The sequence below is a fragment of the Heliconius melpomene genome, chromosome 19, assembly GCF_056956725.1.
Source record: "Heliconius melpomene rosina isolate 202511_hmr_F chromosome 19, ASM5695672v1, whole genome shotgun sequence".
NCBI classification, from domain to species: domain Eukaryota; kingdom Metazoa; phylum Arthropoda; class Insecta; order Lepidoptera; family Nymphalidae; genus Heliconius; species Heliconius melpomene.
The window spans coordinates 7511032-7535445 of NC_140407.1; the positions used below are offsets into that span (position 1 = coordinate 7511032).

The 24414-nt window shown below is 30.8% G+C and overlaps 4 protein-coding genes and 1 pseudogene across 12 annotated transcripts in view; 2 read left to right on the forward strand and 3 right to left on the reverse strand.

Annotated features, from left to right (window-relative positions):
* Positions 1-502: 502 nt before the first annotated feature.
* Positions 503-7965, forward strand: LOC146528572 (putative fatty acyl-CoA reductase CG5065). 2 transcript variants are annotated; one of them, XM_085203495.1, is made up of 11 exons: positions 503-868; positions 1234-1833; positions 4285-4401; positions 4753-4875; positions 5204-5329; positions 5666-5810; positions 6141-6242; positions 6478-6664; positions 6888-6994; positions 7260-7386; positions 7573-7965. In XM_085203495.1, the coding sequence occupies exons 2-11, from the start codon at positions 1714-1716 to the stop codon at positions 7790-7792; spliced, it is 1374 nt and encodes a 457-aa protein (XP_085059621.1). In that variant the 5' UTR covers positions 503-868; positions 1234-1713; the 3' UTR covers positions 7793-7965. The 2 variants fall into 2 exon arrangements, with proteins under 2 accessions (XP_085059621.1, XP_085059622.1); XM_085203496.1 differs by lacking the exons at positions 503-868; positions 1234-1833 and adding an exon at positions 3112-4016.
* Positions 7966-9117: 1152 nt separating this feature from the next.
* Positions 9118-10357, reverse strand: LOC146528573 (uncharacterized; annotated as a pseudogene). The gene is made up of 2 exons (XR_014879116.1): positions 10086-10357; positions 9118-9694 (listed from the first exon to the last, which is right to left on the reverse strand). The product of XR_014879116.1 is annotated as an uncharacterized LOC146528573 (transcript).
* A 183-nt stretch (positions 10358-10540) lies between these two features.
* The window catches only part of LOC146528574 (integrin alpha-PS3-like), a 33996-nt gene continuing 20122 nt past the window's right edge, over positions 10541-24414 (reverse strand). Inside the window, exons 20-21 of one of the 2 annotated variants that reach the window (XM_085203485.1) lie at positions 11086-11203; positions 10541-10769 (exon numbers count right to left, since the gene is read on the reverse strand). In XM_085203485.1, coding sequence (XP_085059611.1) covers positions 10686-10769; positions 11086-11203 — 202 coding nt within the window. In that variant the 3' untranslated portion in view covers positions 10541-10685. Of the gene's footprint in view, positions 10770-11085; positions 11204-23462; positions 24383-24414 lie in introns of those variants that run through there. The other variant, XM_085203484.1, reaches the window with a different exon arrangement.
* Positions 14193-20335, forward strand: LOC146528575 (putative fatty acyl-CoA reductase CG5065). Of its 6 annotated transcripts, none has more exons than XM_085203486.1 (10): positions 14197-14788; positions 15486-15602; positions 16460-16582; positions 16852-16977; positions 17239-17383; positions 17953-18054; positions 18275-18461; positions 18685-18791; positions 19504-19648; positions 19806-20333. In XM_085203486.1, exons 1-10 carry the CDS (start codon positions 14669-14671, stop codon positions 20023-20025), a joined length of 1392 nt encoding a protein of 463 aa, XP_085059612.1. In that variant the 5' UTR covers positions 14197-14668; the 3' UTR covers positions 20026-20333. The 6 variants fall into 6 exon arrangements, with proteins under 6 accessions (XP_085059618.1, XP_085059612.1, XP_085059615.1 ...); XM_085203489.1 differs by having other exon boundaries at positions 14198-14415; positions 19806-20332; XM_085203490.1 differs by having other exon boundaries at positions 14199-14391; positions 19806-20331.
* On the reverse strand, positions 20375-22949 carry LOC146528576 (uncharacterized). The gene is made up of 3 exons (XM_085203498.1): positions 21894-22949; positions 21163-21296; positions 20375-20797 (listed from the first exon to the last, which is right to left on the reverse strand). The coding sequence occupies exons 1-3, from the start codon at positions 22069-22071 to the stop codon at positions 20648-20650; spliced, it is 462 nt and encodes a 153-aa protein (XP_085059624.1). The 5' UTR covers positions 22072-22949; the 3' UTR covers positions 20375-20647.

Genomic DNA, 24414 nt, shown 5'->3' on the forward strand with positions numbered 1-24414 from the left:
CCTTTATTTATAATGCAATATATAATATTGTATCACACATGTATCTATATCGATATAGTAAGTAACAGTCATGGCCGTGAAACGACAACTCTAAGAACTAGATGTAGCGTTCATTACAGTAGTCGGTCCATTCCATACTATTTTGTTCTACTTATATGAACATATTTAAAAAAAGGTAAAGTTTATAGACTTTTAATTTTTTAGTATGATAAAAACGTATAGTTTAAGTGATTAAATGCTTCAATCGTTTTAAAGATACACGGGTTCTAGCCTTGTTATGTTCCTTTTTTTTACACATTTCTAAAGAATTTTCTTGTCATATGTAAGGATTATTTCCTTTTACTTATATAATGTTTATACCATATTTGCTATCGATGTTTGTAAAATTTATCTTAAATATAAAATAAGCCCAAGAATTGTATAGTCTTTGTTTTTATTATGTGCGAAATAATATTTCAAACAAAGACTAACCCTACAGTGTCCCCCATCCAAACTATAGCAGTTTCGTAACAGACAACACATTTCCTCCGCAAGATTAGCTAGTGGCTTGTAAACAATTCTTTATATGTAATTTTCCGTTAGGACCACATGTTTTTTTGTTTTTTATTATTTAAATAGGTAATTTTTTAAGCACTATTGTATCGTCAAATTACTCATCAATCAATATTTACCAAATACACCCGCTTCAACTTATTTTGACATCATAAATCTATCATGACTGTGAAGAAGAGAAGATATAAGAGGCAATATAGTGTTAAGACATTCCATCAATATATTAAATAAATTGAATTATTCATTATTCGGCCTCTCCTTCGAATTTGCAAGATATTGCGCCATAAACGTACTAAAACGCAAGCCAAATAATTACGTAAGTAATGTGTGTTTATAGAATATCTTAACATAATCGAAATACTAGTTTTTGAAAAAAACTTGTCAAAAACTATAATAATAATAGATAAACTTAAGATACGTTTTAACAGGCAAACAATACAAAATTAGTAGCTTTCAATGTATGATAGCTATTATATTTAATACACAACTAGCGAGCCGGGCGGCTTCGCCTGCTTAAAAAAAATCTGCTTCACGCTGTATCCCGCACAGAGCAGGGTAGGCAGAGAGAACCTCGTGTTAAGACACTCCGTTCTCCACTTTCCACTAAATTCTGAAGGCTGCTTGCTTACACGTGAAGTTCACACGAATATTTATTAAAAATATTTATGAAATTATTTTCAGATTTCAATTGAATTAGTATGACATTGTGAGCCTAAATAATCAAAATAAACTGAATAAATTATTTTTTAACAAAAACAAACCGACTTCAAACAAGGAACTGAAAAGTAAAAAAAAATACAAAAATAATACAAAATTACATTAAATAAAACGTACTTTGATTTTGTTAAACCAAAACAAATTAAAAAAAGTTTTTATAATGTTGAAGTCTATGCCAAGGTAATGCCACTACAATCTTACTGCAATATCAATAATATAAAAAATAATTAATAATTGCGACAGTGCTAACGGCACTCTTGCGACATCGACCGTTTCACATATGAAGTGTGCATGTGGTTATTCACACTACAACTATTCACAAGTACAAAACTATCTTTCTCTCTTTATAAATATTCGTGCAGTTCAAGCGGGCGAAGCCGCGTCCGGGTCCGCTAGTAGTATATATAAAGGAGTTTACTTCATTGTCATTCATTAATAATATAAATGTTTCGTCTTAAGCAACGTTTTAGCGGCGTTAGTGCGCGTTTCATACACGCGCCGGTAGCAAAGTGCTACGATGGTCAATCTGTGTTTATAACTGGTGCTACTGGATTTCTGGGGAAGGTAGGCTTTTTAACAATTGAAATAGTTGGAGATGAAAGTTCGCATGACACGACCTGCGCGCGACTTGTTTGCATTGCATAACTTGCTTGTTCTTGTTATGGGTATATATTGTGTTTTCATACTGTGTCGGTTTCGGTTTGCATCTTTCTTTTTAAAAAATTGTAATCGATAAAGTCAGCAGTTGTCGATATACTTTTAAATCTTTTCAAGAGAGCTACGGATTTTAATGTGCTTTCCATTATATATAGGAAACTTACGTGCATATCATGTTACAAGTTGAGATTGCGGATTGTCAATAGCGGCGGAATGGCGTAGTTCAACGTTGCGCTGTCTTTGTTGCTTTTCGCTTTGCTTGCCAGGGCGGAGAAGTAATAAATTATAAGCAAAAAATCATTTTTAGAAAAAGCTTTTATATAAACGCTCTATAAAGAAGAAAATAAAAATTTGAAAATACACAATTTATATGATCATAAAAGTTTGTCGCGCGATTTACTTGTGTAAATTTACTGGTACTAATTTAATTATGTAAAATCATAAAAGTTTCAATTTTTAAAGTTTCAATTTAATTAAATATTGATTAACGCGACATTCGTTCGTCTTGGATGGTCCCCCATATTGGATTTAGAATGACGTGACCCTTTCATTTGATACCCATATTATAGAAGTTCATGAAATATAACTATTCCGCCATCCTGGATGGTCCGCCATATTGTATTTGGAATGAAGTCACAAACCTTATCGTGCATTGTCATCCAAACCGAACGTGTATACAAAATTTTAGCTCCATCGTACGAACCTTTCATTATATGAAAGCACAAAAAACTTGAATCGTGTCAATTCTATTGGATTTCAAGTAATGTCACATTATTTTTTTAATTGTTCTTGGCAAGATCTTTCATTTGATACCCATATTGCAGAAGTGCATAAATAATAACTATTCCGCTATCTTAGATGTTCCGCCATATTGGATTTAGTATAACGTCACATTATTTTTAGAGTTACGGTCAACGACCCATTTCATTTAATATCTATATTGTAGAAGTAGACCAAATAGATACTCGGCTATCTTCGATATCCTCCTTATGGAATTTAGAATGACATCACATTATTTTTCGAGTTGCTCTCAACGAGCCCTTTCATTTGATACCCATATTGTAGAAGTACATTAAAAATAACAATTCCGCCATCTTGCATGGTCCGCCATATTACATTTAGAATGACGTCACATATTTTATCGTGCATTGTCATCCAAACTAAACGTGTATACAAAATTTTAGCTCAATCGGTTGACGATATCTACTTCAAAATTGAGCTCTAAGATTTCACCCGAACCCACATACATACATTGCAAGTTAAATAAAAGCTTTTAAAAATAGTTCATCTTAATTATTATCCATACGCCCGATGTTAATAATCAATCCTAATCCATAAATTGCAACCATAGATTGAAATAGACAGATATGGAGGACGGCATGCAGGTTAGTGATTGGATAGACATGTCAAAAAATCCAAGATTGACGTTAACTGGAGATCGGAGATACATTATTAACATTGGGCGGTCGTGCGTCGGTCTGCATGACCGTAATCTCGAAAATTTTAAATAGTTAAGAAAGCTTTAAATCAATTTCATACTTTCTTTTTGGTCTAACAAGTTGATCTATTGATTGAAAATCTAACCCAGTGGGTACCTATAATGTGTAGGTAGTGGGTATCCATAAATTATTTATATTTTCTTAAAAAAAATATTTTATTCAATTTTAGCATATGGGGCGGTGAAAATAAGCGATATTCTGCTGTTTAATAAAATACTAGTCATATGCTAATAAGACTTAGATCTATAATAATCACGTTTCGTTAATCAATAACAGTTTATTTTGCTTAGTTACTATAATAGCACCAAGATCACTTTTGTAAATGTGATCTTTTACACTCACCTGGTTTGTTGCTGGCGATAGAACCTACTCTAAAGATAATATATATACCAACAATTAAAATTAATAGATGAAGTATGTCAGACCCTAATATTTTTTTAAAGAAAAGAAAAAAATTATAAAAACTATGGTCAACCTTGTAAAAAGTACTGAAACCACAAAAGTAAAAAGTAAATTTAAGACAGAACAACACAAATAAAGAAAATAATCATTATTTCAGCAAAAATGAGGAGGACGTGCTCGCTGATATATGTATGTCATATTATATATAATATATGTATATAATATTATAAAAGTAAATTAAGGACAAGCATCAATAAAAAATAAAATAGAATTTTGTTGTAATGTAATTCCTAATTCTTTTATCTACGGATATGATAACAATTTGAGAATAAAAAATAGTTTACTTAACACTACTTTCTCCCCGCTTACCACGTTATATAAACGATATTTATTTCCACTAATGTACATACGACTTTACTAAAGTGGCCGAATAATATATGTAATGTATATATTACAGGTCCTTTTAGAAAAAATATTGTATAGCTGTCCAGGAATCAACAAAGTATACCTTTTAATACGAGAAAATCAAGAAAGCGATGTACACCAAAGAATTAAAAAGATTTTGGATCAACCGGTAAATATACTAAACAAATTGTGATTGAATTATTGTAATGATTGTGAGTTTAAGAGAATGAGGCTCTTGATTAATAATTTTCATTAACCCACTGTTATGGTATTGTCTCTAATTAAAGAAAATAACATAAAATAAGAAAACAATACAAAAAATAGGAAAAATAATACATTTTCTTTTTTCTCGAATTAACTATTTTTTGGATATGCTGATAAAAAAACATGAATTATATGTTTATTTATATAGGCGCTTGGCGCACCACTCTCTCAGGTTACTACTACTTCCCTATAAACGCTCGGACTAAGCGTGAAACAAAAATAATTATGATTGTATTACTAAAAAATTATCTTTTAGTTGTTCAGCAGACTAAAAAATGATTACCCACACGCCATACAAAAAATTGTACCTGTCGCGGGTAATATCTCTAAACCACAATTAGGAATTAAAGACGAAGATATTCAAATATTACAAGATAAGGTAAGTTTACGACAACTTCAATAAAATAAAAGTTCTTACTGAAATTTTGTTTAAAAATTAAATAAATTTTATATAATTTTGAACGCACAATCACAAAACCTATTCAAGGGACTGACCGATAACGGCGAGGAAGCGTGGTTTAATCCAAGTAATAAGTCCGATCTCCACTCGATGAAATTATAATTATCCTTTTCTCATTAATACTAATTGATAAGAACAAACGCGGCGTTGAGTTCTGCCACTTAACACGGATTATCTCGAAAGTGGGGAACGGATTGTCTTAACATTAGGTTCCCTCTGTTTATCTAAAAAAAAAACTTTTTTACAGGTCTCTATAGTCTTCCATTCAGCTGCAACAGTAAAATTTGACGAGCCTCTCGATGTTTCTACAAATGTTAACGTTAATGGAACCCAACGTGTCCTCAATCTTTGTCATAGCATGAAACATATAAAGGTATTCTTCCAATAAGTTGTACATCTATACATAGCAGTAGAGATGTACAACTTACAATAAAATGAACTAAACTAAATAAACTGTATATTTTCCCAGAAAAAAAGTTTCTTAAAATTATTCTTACTGCATGATGGTTGGAAATGGTTTACATACTAAATTGCTAAATAGATTTGAAATTAGGTAAAAACAAGTTAATTCTCATGACCTTATGATGTCAAACTGAATAAAATAAATAAAATGCTTCTAAAAATATTTTGTATCCGTTGTTTATCCAATTTAATATATTAGTTAACTAAATAGTAGCATAAATATTTATATTTATAAACATTTTTTCAGGCGTTAGTTCATGTATCAACAGCATTTATTAATAAAAATAGTGATGGGCTCGATGAGAAATTGTATGATTCACTTATATCTGTGACAAAGCTTCAAGAAATGATTGACGCTGGAGTATCTGAAGATCAACTTCAAAAACTACTGGGTACTCATCACTTATTTATTTATGTTTTTGGTGTTATTCCATTAGGAAACTAGGATAATTAAGCTTTCAAAATGGTAGGCAATATAATTAAATCAAACTACCGCCGATTTATCAATTGCCTCGCATATACATCGGCTGTAGTTCATTGTACTAATAATTTTAAGTATATAGGTAAACAAGGAATAAAAAAGAGAAAATTAAATCGCGGGCCAACAGGTTCTTTATGATATAACGGTACAGTTTATATTTAACTAAAACGACACATCATCATCATCATGAAGGTACAGTTTAAGGTGTATCTTATAAATAATTATAGTTTTTTTATCCCAGATGGTAGACCAAATACGTATACATTCACCAAAGCTATGGCAGAGAGTTTAGTGGCAGAACAACATGGCAATATACCTACGGCTATCATCAGACCATCAGCAAGTAATTTTGTTTATTTTAAGTTTTAAGTTTGTTTTAGTTGTATTAGATAATTAGATTAGTGATAGTAGATCAAAAGATCTATATATGAAAATGACTAATAATGAATTATACTATTATTTTGTAATGTAATTATGTTATGTGTAATTTTCTATTTTGATAATTTGAGCTGGTGATTTACGCGCTTTTTTGTTAGGAGATAACAATGAGGAAATTAATAACAATTCGCTTTTAACAGTAACATGCAGTAAATCAGAACCCATTGTTGGTTGGTTGGATAATTGGTTTGTTGTAAATGCCTTCTTGATGATGATAGGCAATGGGTGGTTGCGATGTCTTCTTTCGAAGCCTGAGCATGTCATGGATATCATACCTGTAGAATATGTGGCTAATCTAATGATAGTGGCTGCTGTTAGATGTGATGGGTAATATTTTTTAAATCTTTACTAAAATAGATAGAATGATATACATGTACTCGTATCATATACGAATGTTATATTTTTTCTGTAAGAAAATAAAATGGATACATACTTATGAAAAAAATCTACGTTTTGAAACTACATTGAAAAATATAGATTCTGTTATGTTTCCTTTCATATAATACAATTATTTTATTGTTTAGGTAAAAATTGTTTTCATGTGTTTCAGTAAAAAGGGCGTAGAAGTGTTCAATTGTACCAGTAGTAGAGAGAATCCGTTGACCACACAAGTTTTCATCAACTCCATTATTCAGCACAGTAGTAAACATAAATATTGTAAGAAACAAAATAAATATAATATTTAGAACCATTTCATAATTTTTTATCATACTATTAAGATTTTTTATATATTTTATAATCTACCCGGATTTGAACCCACTTAGCATTTAATTAGTTTTATTATTAGTCTTATAATCATAACTAAGTAAGCGTTACAGTCTTGTGTTTATAACTTTCAAAAAAGAAAGATCTATTTTCTAATTTTGTTTTTCATGCTTTTATTTTAAAAAATCATACATAATATACATATAATATTTTTCAGATGACTTCCCACCGCATGTGTACATAACGAGCTCTAAAACAATATGGAACTTGATAACGTTGATATTCGAAACATTACCAGTGAATGTGGCTGATTTATATTTGACAGTGAAAGGAGAAAAACCTAGGTGTGTAATCCCGCTTTTTTCCATAAGAGCTTTTGTTAAAAGTCTTTGTTGTCCTAAGTTTGTAGGTCAGTAAATTTAAATTCTTGAATCTGTGTTGCATAGGACCAAATTTGATTTGAAAATTTATATAAAATATATTTTGTTTTTTATTTATTTAAAACAAAATAACTAATAATATTTTTTCAGATATAAAAAAATACAGAATAAAATGAATCAAGTTCGAGGTATTTTGGAAGACTTCTTAAAGCACAACTGGAGTTTGCCGGCGCCAAGAACGAGGGCTTTAGCAAAAAGCTTATCGCCAAACGATAGAGAAACGTTCCCTTTCGATCCGAGAAGTTTTAATTGGGAGGAATATATGCCGATATATTGTGAGAGTGTTAGAAAATATTTATTAAAAAAATAGTAAAACAGTTTGTTTGGTTGAACTTGTTAATCTCAGAAACTACAGGTTCGAGTTGTGTTGTGTTAGATTATACATCTATCAATAAAAATTACAATCTCAGTCTTAGTACAATAAAATGTATTTTTAATATCTATATCTATCTATACTAATATAATAAAGCGGAAGAGTTTGTTTGTTTGTTTGTTTGTTTGTTTGTTTGTTTGTTTGTTTGTTTGTTTGTTTGTTTGTTTGTTTGTTTGAACGCTAAGATCTCTGGATCTACTGGTCCGATTTTCATTGTTTTTGTTTTGTATGAAAGCTGCTTTCTTCAGAAGTGCTATAGGCTATATGACATTACATTACACATATATACTAATATATTTTAAAGTACTTTCTAATTTGACATGCAATTTATTCTGCCATGTTAATAACAACCGTCGCGTCGCTACGCAACCGTTACCGCGACATTTTGATATTCATCCTTATGAAAATAAACATAATAGTCACTTTTAGCATTTTATCTAGATTGACATTATAGTTAACTGTGTAACATTCTATTAAATAAATAATTAAGATGTCACTGATTCGCAATGATCTAGCCTTCGGGCGGCATAGTATGAGTATGACCGACGCGAACGGGCAGATGACGTTGATGGTTTTATAAATTTTAATATATTTTCGAACTTTATTTGCTGTTTATAATTAATTTAAAATACACTTTGGTTCTCTTCTTATTTTATTTGATATTGCTGGCAAAAAATATTTTTAGGTAGTTTTAAGGCACAGGTTCTAGGTACTTTTTCTAATATTAAGAATATCCTTTAGTTACTTTTACTTCTTATGTTGGTTTTCAATTTCTCAGATAATTTTTCTAATAATATGTCTCTAATTATTATTTTGATTATTTAAGCATATATTTTCTTACTAATTCTATTGAAAACTGAAAATATATTTAATAAAAATTCTTATAGTTTAAGCAGGCGTAGCCGCGTCCGGGTCCACTAGTATACTTATAATAATTAAAATCATAAAGGATCGCTGTCTGTACCTCTATGAGAAAATCTGTTACTGGGGACATTTTTTAATGTAACAGAATGTGTATTCTTTTTCATTTTGACCTATTTTAAAATTTAGTGTTTATTTTATTTAAATCGGTTCACAAATAAAAAAAGTTATGTCAATGAAAGTGCTTTGAAAAAATTATTACCACTTATTATTTTTTTTTTATTAAATGGGCTGAATTTTTATTTTTTAATAAACAAATATTGTCTTTAAAATGATGATGTTATTAATGCACATGAAAGTAGACATGTTTACGGGTAGGCTTTTAAAAATAACTAAGAAAGTTAAATTTAAATTTACTGTAATTAAAATAAGAACAAAGGTATATGTTCTTATAACTAACTTAAAATTAACTTAACTAGTGAATCGACCGAGCAGAAGTGCATGCTCTAATCGACGAAAGAATAAAATATAGAATAATTAAAACTAAAACACTACGTTTGTTTCCCATGGCATGAGGGGATTCGCGTTACATACGCCGAACGCTGATTAGGCGCCTACCTGTACCGTTCTCACGCCATGAGGCAACATAACTAAGTTGTTCAGATTAGTAAATAAATATTTGTGTAATTATCTATAATAGCGGGCGAAGCCTCGAGCGGTGATCCGCTAGTTGTTATATAGAAAACACAATACAGCAACGGAATTATTGGGCTACAACCAATAAAGTAAAAAAATGTTTTTCTTGATTATTACGAAATATTTATATTATTAACCATATATTCTTATATCCGTATTAAACGCCGCTAAAACGCCCAAAGTAACTTCATCGCCTACGCAGGAGCCAGAAACACGACGAATTGTATTGCGTTCGTCAGTTTGTATCGAAATACATCTCATATTGTTCAGAGCGAAACCAATCTGTAAACAAAGTTATTTATATCGTATTTAATAAAAAAGTAAGTAAATTTATCACACCAATGTGTGGTATTTGTCATAAATAAGAATACTTGGGACAACATGCTTAATTAGTCACATAATTTACCACCGGTCTACTAAATTTAATGCTTTGAACCTGAGCTTTTTTATTCGTTCATTACTTTGAAGAATGATTATATTCAAATTATTTTTATATTCCAACACTGATAGACAGAGCCCGGCGTTGAACTCCGTCATTCAACGCGTAATGTTTCGAAAATTGGACGGTAGCTGAGTGTCTTAGCATTAGGTTTCTTCGCCTATCCAAATCAGAACAAATAAATTGGCACTGAATTCTTTCTGGGATACAGTGCAAAAAGGAAAATTATCTTACTTATGTTACTATGTATCCATTAAAATTGCCATTAGAGTCAAGTTCAAGTGATTCACCGTACAAAAGTTTTAATTCGTCAATACTAGAACAGTTTCCGCATATCCAGGCGCCATTAGAAAATGTTGGCTGTTCATCTGAAACCATCAAGCCTGGTAATTGACTTTTCTATCCTTTTATTATTTACAGCGCTCCTTTTACTGAAACTGCATATAGGGTAAAATATTTCAAACCCAGAACTGAAAAAATTAATCAAGGTACCTCAACAGTTTGGACGTAGATTTTTTTTTCATTTCACGATATTAACCCATACCTGTATTTCGTGTGACACACACATAAGTGTACGACGTTGCCGCTTTGACAGGTAAGTGTGGTCGTGCCTATGTTATACTTTACAAATGGCGTTTTATTTTAAAACAATAATTTTATTATTTATTTTGTTTGAAAAAATAACTTTTTCATTTTTGGGAATTATTTTTTTCTGAATTATATTAGGCTTTAATAGAGTAGTTAAAATTGTGGTTTCATTTACAGTGGTGCTGACAATTCCACCCTGTATAAAGATAGAAGAGAGATTTTCTTTCAGTCATCTTTTCAGTTCAGCTACTTAACTCGCAATGTCATGAGAATGGATGGATGTAGGTAGCGCAGTACCTCAACACTTTCTACCTTGCTATATGCCTGAAACTGATAATAATATAATCAAATACTTTAATATTACCTTCACTTATTTACTCTACAATATTACTCTCACAAATCATCGTTATCATCATCATAATTAGATATATCGCCACTCACATTTAGTACAAATAAAAGAGCAATAATACAAATTTCTTAATCATTATTTAACACTTGATTTAATAAAAGAATTATTAAAGTTTTATTTCGTTTATATTATTGTTTTGTGACTTTAAGTGAATACTTCCGCAGTTATACTTAATATTAGTGATAGCTAGTTGCTTACAATTACGATATCAAGTTTATTATATTAATTATTACGTACCTTATAAAGCGTCAAATTTATAAGGAAAAGAAGTAGTAGACCTGCGACACTACCAACAATTATCGGCCATATCGGCGGCGATGGCTCCAGGATCAATGTGGTTGTTACTGAAGCACTCCTGTAGATTATATACATATTTTTTTACCATCACGGTGTATCCTGCATACAGCTGGGAAGGTAGAGGGAACCTAGTTTAAAATATTTAATTTCCCACGCACCACTACATTTTCAAGATATTGCCTGTTGAGTGATATCGATCTCAGAATTGAGACCGGTTTTAAATAAAGGCCTAAGAAAGGATTTCTTAATATTCCTATGGGAACGGGGAAAACTAGAACTGAATGTTTTATTATTTACGTAGACGATGTTGCGGACGCCAACTAGTCTATTACATAAATATATAAGAATTGAAGATTATATCTGCCTTTTGTCTTACTAATACTATAAGCAATTCTCTGAGTGTAAATCGAAGCCACGGCTATCGCGTGTCACACGTTGTTTTACATGTGAAATGTTATCTATTGTCGGCTGAATATTTTTATTTCTTCGCTTGAATGAAAATCACTAAATGTTTATTTAAAATGTCTCTTTCCTTATATAATATCTAATATATATAGATATATAATATCTTCTACGAAACCGGTTGGACAAACTCCCATAATATTAAGTTTTTAAATAAGGAAAAAACGATAACATATATCCCATTATATATTTTATAAAATGTAAAGAATGCGTAATGTTAAAAAGCTAAATTGAAAGTTTGAATATATAAAAAAGCGATTTCATATCTTTTCCCCCATAGCGAGGTAGGCAAAGGAAAGAGACATTTTCGAGACATTGCGTGTTAAATGACTGAACTTACCGCCGCGATTACCAGAGCGGGGAAATTTAAATAATTTAAACAATATTTCTCTCGAATGTTGATCGAACCCACAATCATAACTGTGCCACACACACACTGCTACTGGACTACAAAGGTTTTTAGATTTTATATAAATTACTTACGTTTTCGCTAAAACTTCATATTTTTTTAAACCATATGTGGCACTATATACATGCACACTATCTTCCACTACACTATCAGTCTACTTATAATTCTTTGAAAAACCTTTTTTTATAATGTAATATATTAGTTTCTCAACTTTTTCACGATTTAGTCGGTTTTAATAAATGCCCCGTCCCGAGACCCTCAGGAAAAAAGGCATTCACTATATTCTCGTTAATATAAACACCCCCACCCCCCCTTCCACTTGTTAAGTTAGTAAATAAATAAATCAAATTAATATATATGTTTAAATAAAATACTGTAAATATTTTCAAGTTTTCTAATGTATCCTCCACCCTCACTCCTAGCCTTATAATAACAGTACATCAATTCTTCTAATTCAGCTTGTGACCACTTTTGTTTTCCTGCAGTTGTTGAACTTATCGTGGTCCCCACGGATGGACCGGCCGAGTTTTCGACAGGAGATTCCCTTCTCGGCAAAATCTCATTCGTTCCTACCCCATTCCCCTGAGAATCGGCTGTGACATTTTCGGTTTCCCCGACTCCCGCCCGCCTGTTCAACGGAGAGCCACTGGCGGTCCGCATGCTGTCATGCCCAGCGCCAGCTCCAGACATGCCCCGGCGATCACCCCCGGGTAGCGACCCTATACGTAAATTCTTAAATTGTCTCTTCATGATTAAGAAGGTTGCTAGTGCTCCGTTGGCCATCGACTATTAATGTAATATATAATATTGTATCACACATGTATCTATATCGATATAGTAAGTAACAGTCATGGCCGTGAAACGACAACTCTATAAGAACTAGATGTAGCGTTCATTACAGCTAGTGTGTAGGTCCATTCCATACTATTTCGCTCTACCTATAGGTATGAAAATATTAAAAAAAAAAGGTAAATTTTATAGGCTTTTAATTTTTTAGTATGATAAAAACGTATAGTTTAAGTTATTAAATGCTTCTATCGATTTCAAAGATACACGGGTTCTAGCCATGTACGTTACCATTTTTTAATACATTTCTAAAAAATTTTCTTGTCAATTGTAAGGAAATAACAATTATATAATATTTATACCATAAACCACGATATTTGCTATCGAGGTTTGTAAAATTTATCTTAAATATAAAGTAAGCCCACAAGAATTATATAGATTTTATCTATTAGGTGCGTATGGTATATATAATATAATATTTATATATATAATATTTCAAATAATATTTCAAACAAAGACTAACCCTACAGTGTCCCCCATAAGCGCACTAGAACGCACGTAGTCGCTACATAAGTAGCCAAGTAATTACGTAAGTAATGTGTATTTATAGAATATATTAACATAATCGAAATACTAGTTTTTGCAACAAAAACTTGGCAATAAAGCAATTGGTGAAGGAGAGTTCAACTATAAGAATATTTATTAAATATATTAATGAAATTATTTTCAGTTTTCAAACACACACTCTCGTTCATACACACACACACACATACATAAAATTCAACTCATTTGTGACTTTTTAGTGATTCATTTTGTGTACTTGTTATCAATAGTGCGAGTGATTATGATAGATTATTATAATTATTGTTAAACTCTAATTGAGTTTATGATTGCACCTTACATTTGTAATCTGTGTATCAACCTGCTATTTAAATACATTAAAATAATTAAATAAAATAGCTAAACCAGCGAGAATTAGGTAGTAAAACTATTCTGAGAATCATATCTTTTGACCATAAACATTTTCTAAGAATATTTTGGCATTTTATGGTTGAGATTTTTTACAAACGTTAATTTAATGACTATTAAAAATGTTATTTTTTTGAAATTATGTGCGTTGCAGATATTTTTAAAATAAAGTACTACACCATTTACGTCATATAATTTAATAAAGGAGACTGAAACTTTTTGGCTTAAATGTAAAGAGTTGAGAATGGTCTAAACAAATTGTAATTTTTTTTTATTTTAGAATAGCAAATAATAATTAATTGTATGTCAATTAAAGTGGAGAAAATTTAAAAAATAATTTAGATCCTCAACCGATTAAATTCAATCACATTATAAATGACAGATGTGACAGCTGATTGACAATGACATCGTGTCTAATGATTTTTGCATTTTCAATTTTGTTATTGAGAACTTGTACTTCTTGTTGAATTCTGGGAATATCTAATACATCGTCGTCGGTCCATCGAGCTGGAGGGCGCCCTACGCTATGCTTGCCGACCCGCGGTCTCCACTCAAGGACTCGTCTGCTCCAACGGCCATCGGTCCTTCGACAGATGTGTCCAGCCCATTGCCATTTCAACGTAGATACTAATTCTGCGAGCGATGTCGGTAACTCCGGTTCTTTTCCGGATAACCTTTTTAGACATAGAATAATACAATTTATTGTTTCGCGTCTGATAAATATATAACAAACACCCTCTATCACCCACATTTCGTTGGTTCACATTTCTTATACAGAACATTGAAAAAATGGTTATTACAATACCGCAACTTATAAGCATACAGTTATAACACAAGTACAACTGCAGTAGGTATATATAAAGGTGTTCACTTCATTGTCATTCATTAATTACATAAATGTTTCGTCTTAAACAACGTTTTAGCGGCGTTAGTGCGCGTTTCATACACACGCCGGTAGCAAAATGCTACGATGGTCAATCTGTGTTTATAACTGGTGCTACTGGATTTCTGGGGAAGGTAGGCTTTTTTACAATTGAAATTGTAGGAGTATGAAATTTCGTATGACAGGGCTAGTTCCGTTGAGTTTTAAATAAATAAATTAATATGGCAATCGCGCTAAATAATGCAATTTAATAATGTAATATTATTGTTATAGGTATACATTTTGTATACAGTTATTATATCAAAATCTTCTGGATTACATTTTTTTCATGTTAGTCAGCAGTTATCTATGTACTTTTAAATCTTTTTAAGAACACTACGGATTTTAATGTGGTTTCCACTAATAAAAACTGATTGAAGAAAAAATTTACTTATTTGCTCTCCAGGGCGAGAAAGTAAAAATAATTCGCTTTAATTATTATCTTTAGTCGAACTCTCTGAAGGCTATTTATAATGATGCATATTTGCGTTTGTAATATTTATAAATGTTTTTTTGCCTTGATTTGAGGCTATCGTGGTTCTGGATCTTTAAAAATGATAATCGCACTTAGTGCAACGATTTATTATTATTTTCCCGTTCCCGTGTTTAATTTCGCACTAAAAACCACAGTAATTTGCTTACAAGCGGAAAGGTGAGGTCGGAATATCTTAATATTAGTTTCTCTCTGCTTACCCCGTTATATAAACGATATTTATTTCCACTAACCCACATACAACTTTATTAAAGTGGATGAAATATTAAATAATATGTAATGTAATGTATATATTACAGGTCCTTTTAGAAAAAATACTATATAGCTGTCCAGGAATCAACAAAGTATATCTTTTAATACGAGAAAATCGAGAAAGCGATGTACACCAAAGAATTAAAAAGATTTTGGATCAACCGGTAAATATAGCAAATAAATTGTAATTGAATACTACTGTAAGTTTTATTGTCATTCAGGTATTAATAATTTTTAACTACCAGCTATGTCATGACAAACAAAATAAATTACATTGTATTATACATAATACACTTTATATCAAGGAACAACAATGAGTCACATAAACACGACAATAATATTACTGTAAAAGTTACTGTATTTAATACACGTAGTCCTTCGAATAATAACAGTTTTCATCGACATCGCGATTTCCAAAGCTACAGACAGCCATAATTTTATAAACTTCGTTATATAATTATATTTACAATCTCCCGTGATATTGTAATTTATCGGTATTTTGTAAACCGACATTGTCAAATGAACAAATCACCACAGAGTTCCAAAACTACTGCCGTAGTCTCAATATAGATGTAAAAAAATATTTAAATACACTGCGCGGCTACATAAAAAGTTGTATAGACTTGATTCTTAATTAATTTTAATTTTTGAATACCTAAAAAAGTAAATCTCTTATTACCTCTGTGGTCACGTATTGGTCGGTTCTGCCGTAAAAGCGACCAATCCGGGCTTAAAAATATACAATATATCGATAGATTAAATTATCACGAAAAAAAGAAATTGACGATGTTTATAATATTACGATGACATATACATTAATAAACATATATTTTACAACTTATTTTCAAAATACATACTGTGACATTATGTATAAGCTTACTAAAATTATTGTATCTACCATAGCATAGTTACTCTCTCTGGTTATTTTTTTATAAACGCGTTTCTCTTGGACTAAGCGTGGAGCTAAAAATATATTATTGTAAAATTAAACTAACTAAAATACTTTTTCTTCTTTTTTTAGCTGTTCAGCAGACTGAGAAATGATTACCCACACGCCGTACAAAAAATTGTACCTATCGCGGGTAATATCTCTAAACCACAATTAGGAATTAAAAACGAAGATATTCGTATATTACAAGATAATGTAAGTTTGCGACAGCTTTGATAACAAAAAATCTGCTTCACGCTGTATCCCGCACACAGCAGGATAGGCAGAGGGAAGCTAGTGTTAAGACACTCCGTTTCCCACTTGCTGTCGAATTCTGGAGACATTGCGTGTTGAGTAGTAGAACTGAACCCCGCGCTTTGCCAGGAAGAAAAAGAAATTAACACGCAATGTCTCGAAAGTGGGAAACAAATTGTCTTAACACTAGTTTTTCTCTGTTTCTCTAAAAAAGAAAATCTTTTTTACAGGTCTCCATAGTCTTCCATTCAGCTGCAACTGTAAAATTTGACGAGCCTCTTGATGTTTCTACGAATGTTAATGTTAATGGTACACAACGTGTCCTCAATCTTTGTCATAGCATGAAATATATAAAGGTATTCCTTTAATTAATGTTACATCTCTACCTAATGCTGTGTAAAATGTATATTTTTCCATAAAATATATATACAGAGTGGAATTGTCAGCACCACTTTAAATGAAACCACAGTTTTAACTACTCTATAAAAGCCTAATATAATTCAGAAAAAAATTATTCCCAAAAATGAAAAAGAATTTTTTTTTTCACGCATACTCTTACCTGTCAAAGCGGCAACGTCGTGCACTTATGTATTAAATATTTAGTAAAATATTTTCAGGCGTTAGTCTATGTATCAACAGCATTTATTAATAAATATTGTGATGGGCTCGATGAGAAATTGTATGAACCACCTATTTCTGTAACAATACTTCAAGAAATTATTAAAGCTGGAGTATCGGAAGATCAACTCCAAAAATTACTGGGTTAGTAATTTCATATAAAAATATATTTTAAGTGTTATTCCATTGGAAAACTAGGATAATCAAGGTTTGTCAAATGATAAGCAATATAAATAAATCAAACTGCCGCCAATTTCTTGATTGCCTCGCGTATACATCGGCGGTAGTTCTTTGTATTACTTATTTTAATGTATTAAGTATACATGTGACCAGTAAAAGAGAGAAAAAAAGTCACGGAAAATCAGTTGTCGCTTTTCAACTCAAACGAAACATTAGACTATAGTAAAATTTATGAGAGTACAATGTTCGGTTTAGAAAAATTGGAACATAAAAATTTGTGATATCTAATAATAATTTTTGTGCTTAAAAGTCTTTTTCTGGCTGTACTTTTAGTGATCACATACACAAATGCAAAGCTTGCTGGGCCTCGTGAACTGTTCAATGTCTGTTTATAACATGCAATTAGCTTAGTAGTTTAAATTTAGAAATTACTATCGTTATTTTCTAAAGTAAAAAGGTGTCGGTTATTAGTGTTTGTAGGCTACTGGTGCGTTATTATAAATTATATAATAATTATATTTTTTTTATCCCAGAGGGTAGACCAAATACGTATACATTCACCAAAGCTGTGGCAGAGAGTTTAGTGGCAGAACAACATGGCAATATACCTACGGCTATCATCAGACCATCAGCGAGTAATTTTGTTTATTTTAAGTTTTAAGTTTGTTTTAGTTGTATTAGATAACTAGATTAGTGATAGTAGATCAAAAGATCTATGTATGAAAATGATTACTAATGAATTATATTATTAATTTCTAATATATAATATGAATGATATTTCTAATGTTTTTTGTTAGAACAATAACAACAAACAAGATAGGAATTAGAAAATGAATCACTATTCGCTTTTGACAGTAACGTGCAGTAAATCAGAACCCATTGCTGGTTGGTTGGATAATTGGTTTGCTGTAAATACCATCTTGATGATGATAGGCAATGGGTGGATCCGATGTCTTCTTTCGAAGCCTGAGAATGTGTACGATATCATACCTGTAGACTATGTGGCTAATCTAATGATGGTGGCTGCTGTTAGATGTGATGGGTAATATTTTTTAAATCTTTACTAAAATATATAGAATGATATACATGTACTCGTATCATATACGAATGTCATATTTTTTCTGTAAGAAAATAAAATGGACACATGCTTAATAAAAAAATCTACGTTTTGAAACTACATTGAAAAATATAGATTCTGTTATGTTTCCTTTCATATAATACAATTGTTTTATAGTTTAGGTAAAAATTGTTTCCATGTCTTTCAGTAAAAACGGCGTAGAAGTGTTCAATTGTACCAGTAGTAGAGAGAATCCGTTGACCACACAAGTTTTCATCAACTCCATTATTCAGCATAGTAGTAAACATAAAAATTGTAAGAAACAAAATAAACATAATATTTAGAACTATTTCATATTTTTTATCATACTATTAAGATTTTTTATATATATTTTATAATCTCGGGATTTAATAGCATTTAATTACTTTTATTATTAGTCTTATAATCATATATATATATATATATATATATATATGTCTGTGTATATATATATATGTCTGGTGCTTATAATTTTCAAAAAAGAAAGATCTGTTTTGTTTTTCAGTTTCAGTGTATCCTACGTATAGGGATAGGTATCGAGATAAGCTAGTGATAAGACACTATGTGATATATTTTCCATATAGATGGAATCGATATAGATCGAGCAGAGATTCATTTTCATGACCCATTCTCTTGACAATGGATCAAACCTACAACCATTATTACTCATTAGAAAACATATAAAAAATTTTAAGCAAGCGGGATTTTAACCCGCGCCTTTGGGAAACTATCCAAGTGCTCTCACTCCTGAGCCTACGTTCTCATCAAGCTACGTCGAAATTCTTATACGCTTGTTAATTCTTATTTACGTTGTTAATACAACCATTGTTCTTAAAGTTCAAACGCGCCACGTTTTTTTTTCTTGTAATGACTACTCCTTAAATTATAGCCCTTAGTTTCAGTAAAATAAAAGCTGTATTATTATATATTTTATTTGTTTTAAAATGTTGACTCATGAAAATTTTAGATTTTAAATAATTAAAAAAAGCTTACATATATTTTTCAGATGACTTCCCACCGCATGTGTACTTAACGAGCTCTAAAACAATATGGAACTTGATAACGTTGATATTCGAAACATTACCAGTGAATGTGGCTGATTTATATTTGATAGTGAAAGGAAAAAAACCTAGGTGTGTAATCCCGCTTTTTTCCACAAAGCTTTTTTATTTTTTTTGCCAATCACATATTAAGGCATGTCTCATGAGTTTGTAGGTCAGTAAATTTTGTGATTATTTATTTTTATTTTTTTAATTATTTAATAGAAAACAACTAATAATAATTTTTCAGATATAAAAAAATACAGAATAAAATGAATCAAGTTCGAGGTGTTTTGGAATACTTCTCTAAGCACAACTGGAGTTTGCCGGCGACAAGAACGAGGGCTTTAGCAAAAAGCTTATCTCCAAATGATAGAGAAACGTTCCCTTTCGATCCGAGAAGTTTTAATTGGGAGGAATATATGTCGATGTATTGTGAGAGTGTTAGAAAATATTTATTAAAAAAATAATAAAACAATTTGTTTGGTTGAACGTGCTAATCTCAGAAACTACAGGTTCGAATTGTGTTGTGTTAGATTATACATTTATCAAGAAAAATTACAATTTCAGTCTTAGTACAATAAAATGTATTTTTAATATATACTAATAATAATTGAAATAGTAAAGGATCGCTGTCTGTACGTCATATACTTACCTCTATGAGAAAATCTGTTATCGAGGATATTTTTCAATGTAACATTTTCAATGTAATGTGTTTTACATTTTGACAAACCTATTTTAACATTTAGTGTTTATTTTATTGAAATCGGTTCATAATTAAAAATATTATGTCAATGAAAGTGCTTTGAAAAAATTAATACCACTTATTATTATTATTTTATTGAATGAGCTGAATTTTTATTTTTTAATAAAATAATATTATCTTTAAAATGATAATGTTATTAATGCACATGAAAGTTGTTCAGATTAGTAAATAAATATTTGTGTAATTATTTAAAATAGCGGGCGAAGCCTCGAGCGATGGTCCGCTAGTTGTTAAAGAGAAAACACAATACAGCAACGGAGTTATTGGGCTTACAAGCACTAAAGTAAAAAGTAGTTTTTCTTGATTATTACAAAATATTTACATTTTTAACCGTATATTCTTATATCCATATTAAACGCCGCTAAAACGCCCAAAGTAACTTCATCGCCTACACAGGAGCCTGAAACACGACGAATTGCATTGCGTTCGTCAGTTTGTATCGAAATACATCTCATATTGTTCAGGGCGAAACCAATCTGAAAACAAAGTTTATATCGGATTTATATCGTATTAAATATAAAAGTAAGTAAATTTATCATACCAATGTGTGGTAGTTGTCATAAATAAGAATAGGTACTTGGGACCGTCGTACACTTATGTAATTACATTCCTAATTATTTCACATCACTTTGGAGAATGATTATATTCAAATTATTATTATATTCCATCACTGGTAGACAGAGCCCGGAGTTGAACTCTGCCATTCAACACGTAATGTTTCGAAAATTGGACGGGACCAGAGTGTCTTAGCACTAGGTTTCTTCACCTACCCAAATCAAAACAAAATAAGTTGGCACTGAATTCTTTCTGGGATACAGTGTAACAAGGAAAATTATCTTACTTGTGTTTCTATGTATCCATTAAAATTGCCATTAGAGTCAAGTTCAAGTGATTCACCGTACAAAAGTTTTGATTCATCAATGCTAGAACAGTTTCCGCATATCCAAGCGCCATTAGAAAATGTTGGCTGTTCATCTGAAACCATCAAGCCTGGTAATTGACTTTTCTATCCTTTTATTATATACAGGGTGGAAGAGGCAGCGCTCCTTATACTGAAACTGCATATAGGGTAAAATATTTCAAACCCAGAACTAAAGAAATTAATCAAGGTATCTCAACAGTTTGGACGTAGAATTTTTTTTCATTTCACGATATTTATCCATACCTGTATTTCGTGTGACGCACACATACGTGTGCGACGTTGCCGCTTTGACAGGTAAGTGTGTGCGTGCCTATGTTATACTTTACAAATGGCATTTTATTTTAAAACAATAATTTTATTATTTGTTTTGTTTGAAAAAATAACTTTTTCATTTTTGGGAATTATTTTTTTTCTGAATTATATTAGGCTTTTATAGAGTAGTTAACTGTGGTTTCATTTAAAGTGGTGCTGACAATTCCATCCTGTATAAAGATAGAAGAGAGATTTTCTTTCAGTCATCTTTTCAGTTCAGCTACTCAACTCGCAATATCATGAGAATGGATGGATGTAGGTAGCGCAGTACCTCAACACTTTCTACCTTGCTATATGCCTGAAACTGATAGTAATATAATCAAACACTTTAATATTACCTTCACTATTAGAGTTTTCACTTTCTTTATAATTATGTCCAAAAACACTATCATAAAAATCATCAAAAATGTCATTGAACACTGGATCCAAATCATCGTCATCATCTTCATAATTTGATATATCGCCACTCACATTTAGTACAAATAAAAAAAACAATAATACAAATTTCTTAATCATTATTTAACACTTTAATCTCAACCAAATTCAATATTGATTTAATAAAAGAATTATTAAAGTTTTATTTCGTTTTTATTATTGTTTCGTGACTTTAAGTGAACACTTCCGCAGCGATACTTAATATTAGTGATAGCAGTTGCTTACAATTACGATATCAGGTTTATAGTATCTAAGAAATTCTGTCTTATGTTTGTTTTATTTGAGTAATGATGAAAGTTTTATGTCAATTTTCTCCTCAATTGCGAGATATTATACATTACATGGCGGTACATAACGCTGTTCTTTGTCTAAAGTGGAAGTGAATTAATATTTTGTAAAGTCAGATACAACGTTACAACTTTTAGCTTATTATAAATAATTTCAAGCTGCCTTTTATTTATTTGATAAACTAAGTTCTAACTCTAAGTGAAATCAGCAATTATTAGTAGTATGCTAGTAAGGTCTTATCATTGTAACAAATAATTGATCTTTAAACTTAGATCTAGAGTTCAAGAATTCTCATTGAACTGAGATAATGTGAGTATTATTACTTAAATGTAACCAAATGCTGCTTTAATAATATTAAACTACCATCGTGGACAGACGTATTTCTTCAGTAACTAAGTTTTGAAAAAGCGCTTGAGTTCTACTATGTTCTATAAATTAATAAACAAAACACAATTATAAAATGAATGTAATGAGCACAACTCGATATGTTTAGTAGTAGGCAGTCCAAGGTCCCAATTCCAATATCACCAGCTCGAAGGTACCACAATATTCGTATTGTTTTCTAATCTGCATATAATTGCTAAATTTCATGATGATACAACAATTACAAGTGTGTGTTATTCAGGTTGTTACATTTTATTAGACGAACGGACGGAACGTAAGTGTTCAAACACTCCGTTCCCCCCTCTCCACCCAGTTTTCTGTAGGGAATTTTGAGGTTTCATTTACAATTTCTAATCTGATTACTTTCCGTGTTTAATGGTTAAAGTATGTAGGAACATAATAATAAAAAAAGAATGTTATATAATATTCTTCTTATTTTCCAAAAATGAGTATTCTAATATAAAAATTAAAACAATTATATTTTTAATAGTATATATTAGAAAATTTTAAATGCAAAGGAGCTCATAGTAATTTGTTAAGTAAAATATAGAGTGAATACGGAAGAAAATAGACTTTTATTTTCTAATAAAAATCGTGGTGAAAACTGATAATAATTGCTTATAAAGTTAACGTGCACAGTTCCATTTTGTATAGTAGGCACATAATATATAGGTATATTATACTTATATATATATAAGAAATTAGAAGTTATACTTTTATCAATCTTTTACTAAATATCGAAAGTACCGTAACATAAATAATATTAAATATTGTTAAGATTAAGTTCAGTTTTTTATAACAAAAACTAATTAAATAATATAAAATATCAGTATAAAGCTATATATTTAACATTTATATATTTTTTTTTTCTATTCTACGATTGAGCATTTTTCAAATTAATAATTATACAAAAATACACAAACATACTCATTTACGAGTTTTACATCTACGGCTACCGTATATAGTCAATAGTCAATATTGTATCTTTCTCATAGCAGGACAGGCAGAGAGAACCTTGTGTAAACACGCTCCAATCAAAATGAAATAAGTTCATTCTTCTAAGTAGAAATTGAATCCATAACCGGCGCCTATACAGACAGAAGCTGTCGTCGGTGTCGTTCCACCAGTATTCTCTAAATAGTGTGTATAACATTGTAAAATATCAACAATAATTAAAACATGACCAAAATGACTCCGTCGTGGCGTAGAGGCACGAGCGTGCGACTGTAAACTTGGCGGTTTTGGGTTCGATTTCCATTCGAGGAAATTAAATATTAGATATTTTCATTTGTTCCTTAGTTCCGCCACTTAACACACAATGCCTTACTAATCCGGCGGAAAGTGGGGAACGGAAGTGTCTTAACACTAGGTTCCAAGGTTCCCTCTACTTACCCTACTCAGTGCAGGATATAAAATCTATTATTACTAAACAAATGATACATTGAAAACATATTCTTCGCCTTTCAATAAATTCTTCATAACTTATTTAATACAAATCTATCAGGGTATGAGATCATAATACATATACATATTTTTTAGATCTCAGTCGGATATTGACTAGAATTTACATTTAGTCTGAATCATCAATAATAAGTTCTTGTGAAGATGCTTCAGCTGTAAAATCATTTTCTACTTCTCTGGAACAACTTTCACCGGTAGACATTTCTTGTTCCTGAAGCCTTTGGAAGTCTTCCAAACGCTTTCTCGAAAAGAACCCAAACTGCAATGCATTTTTTATAATGTCCAATTACA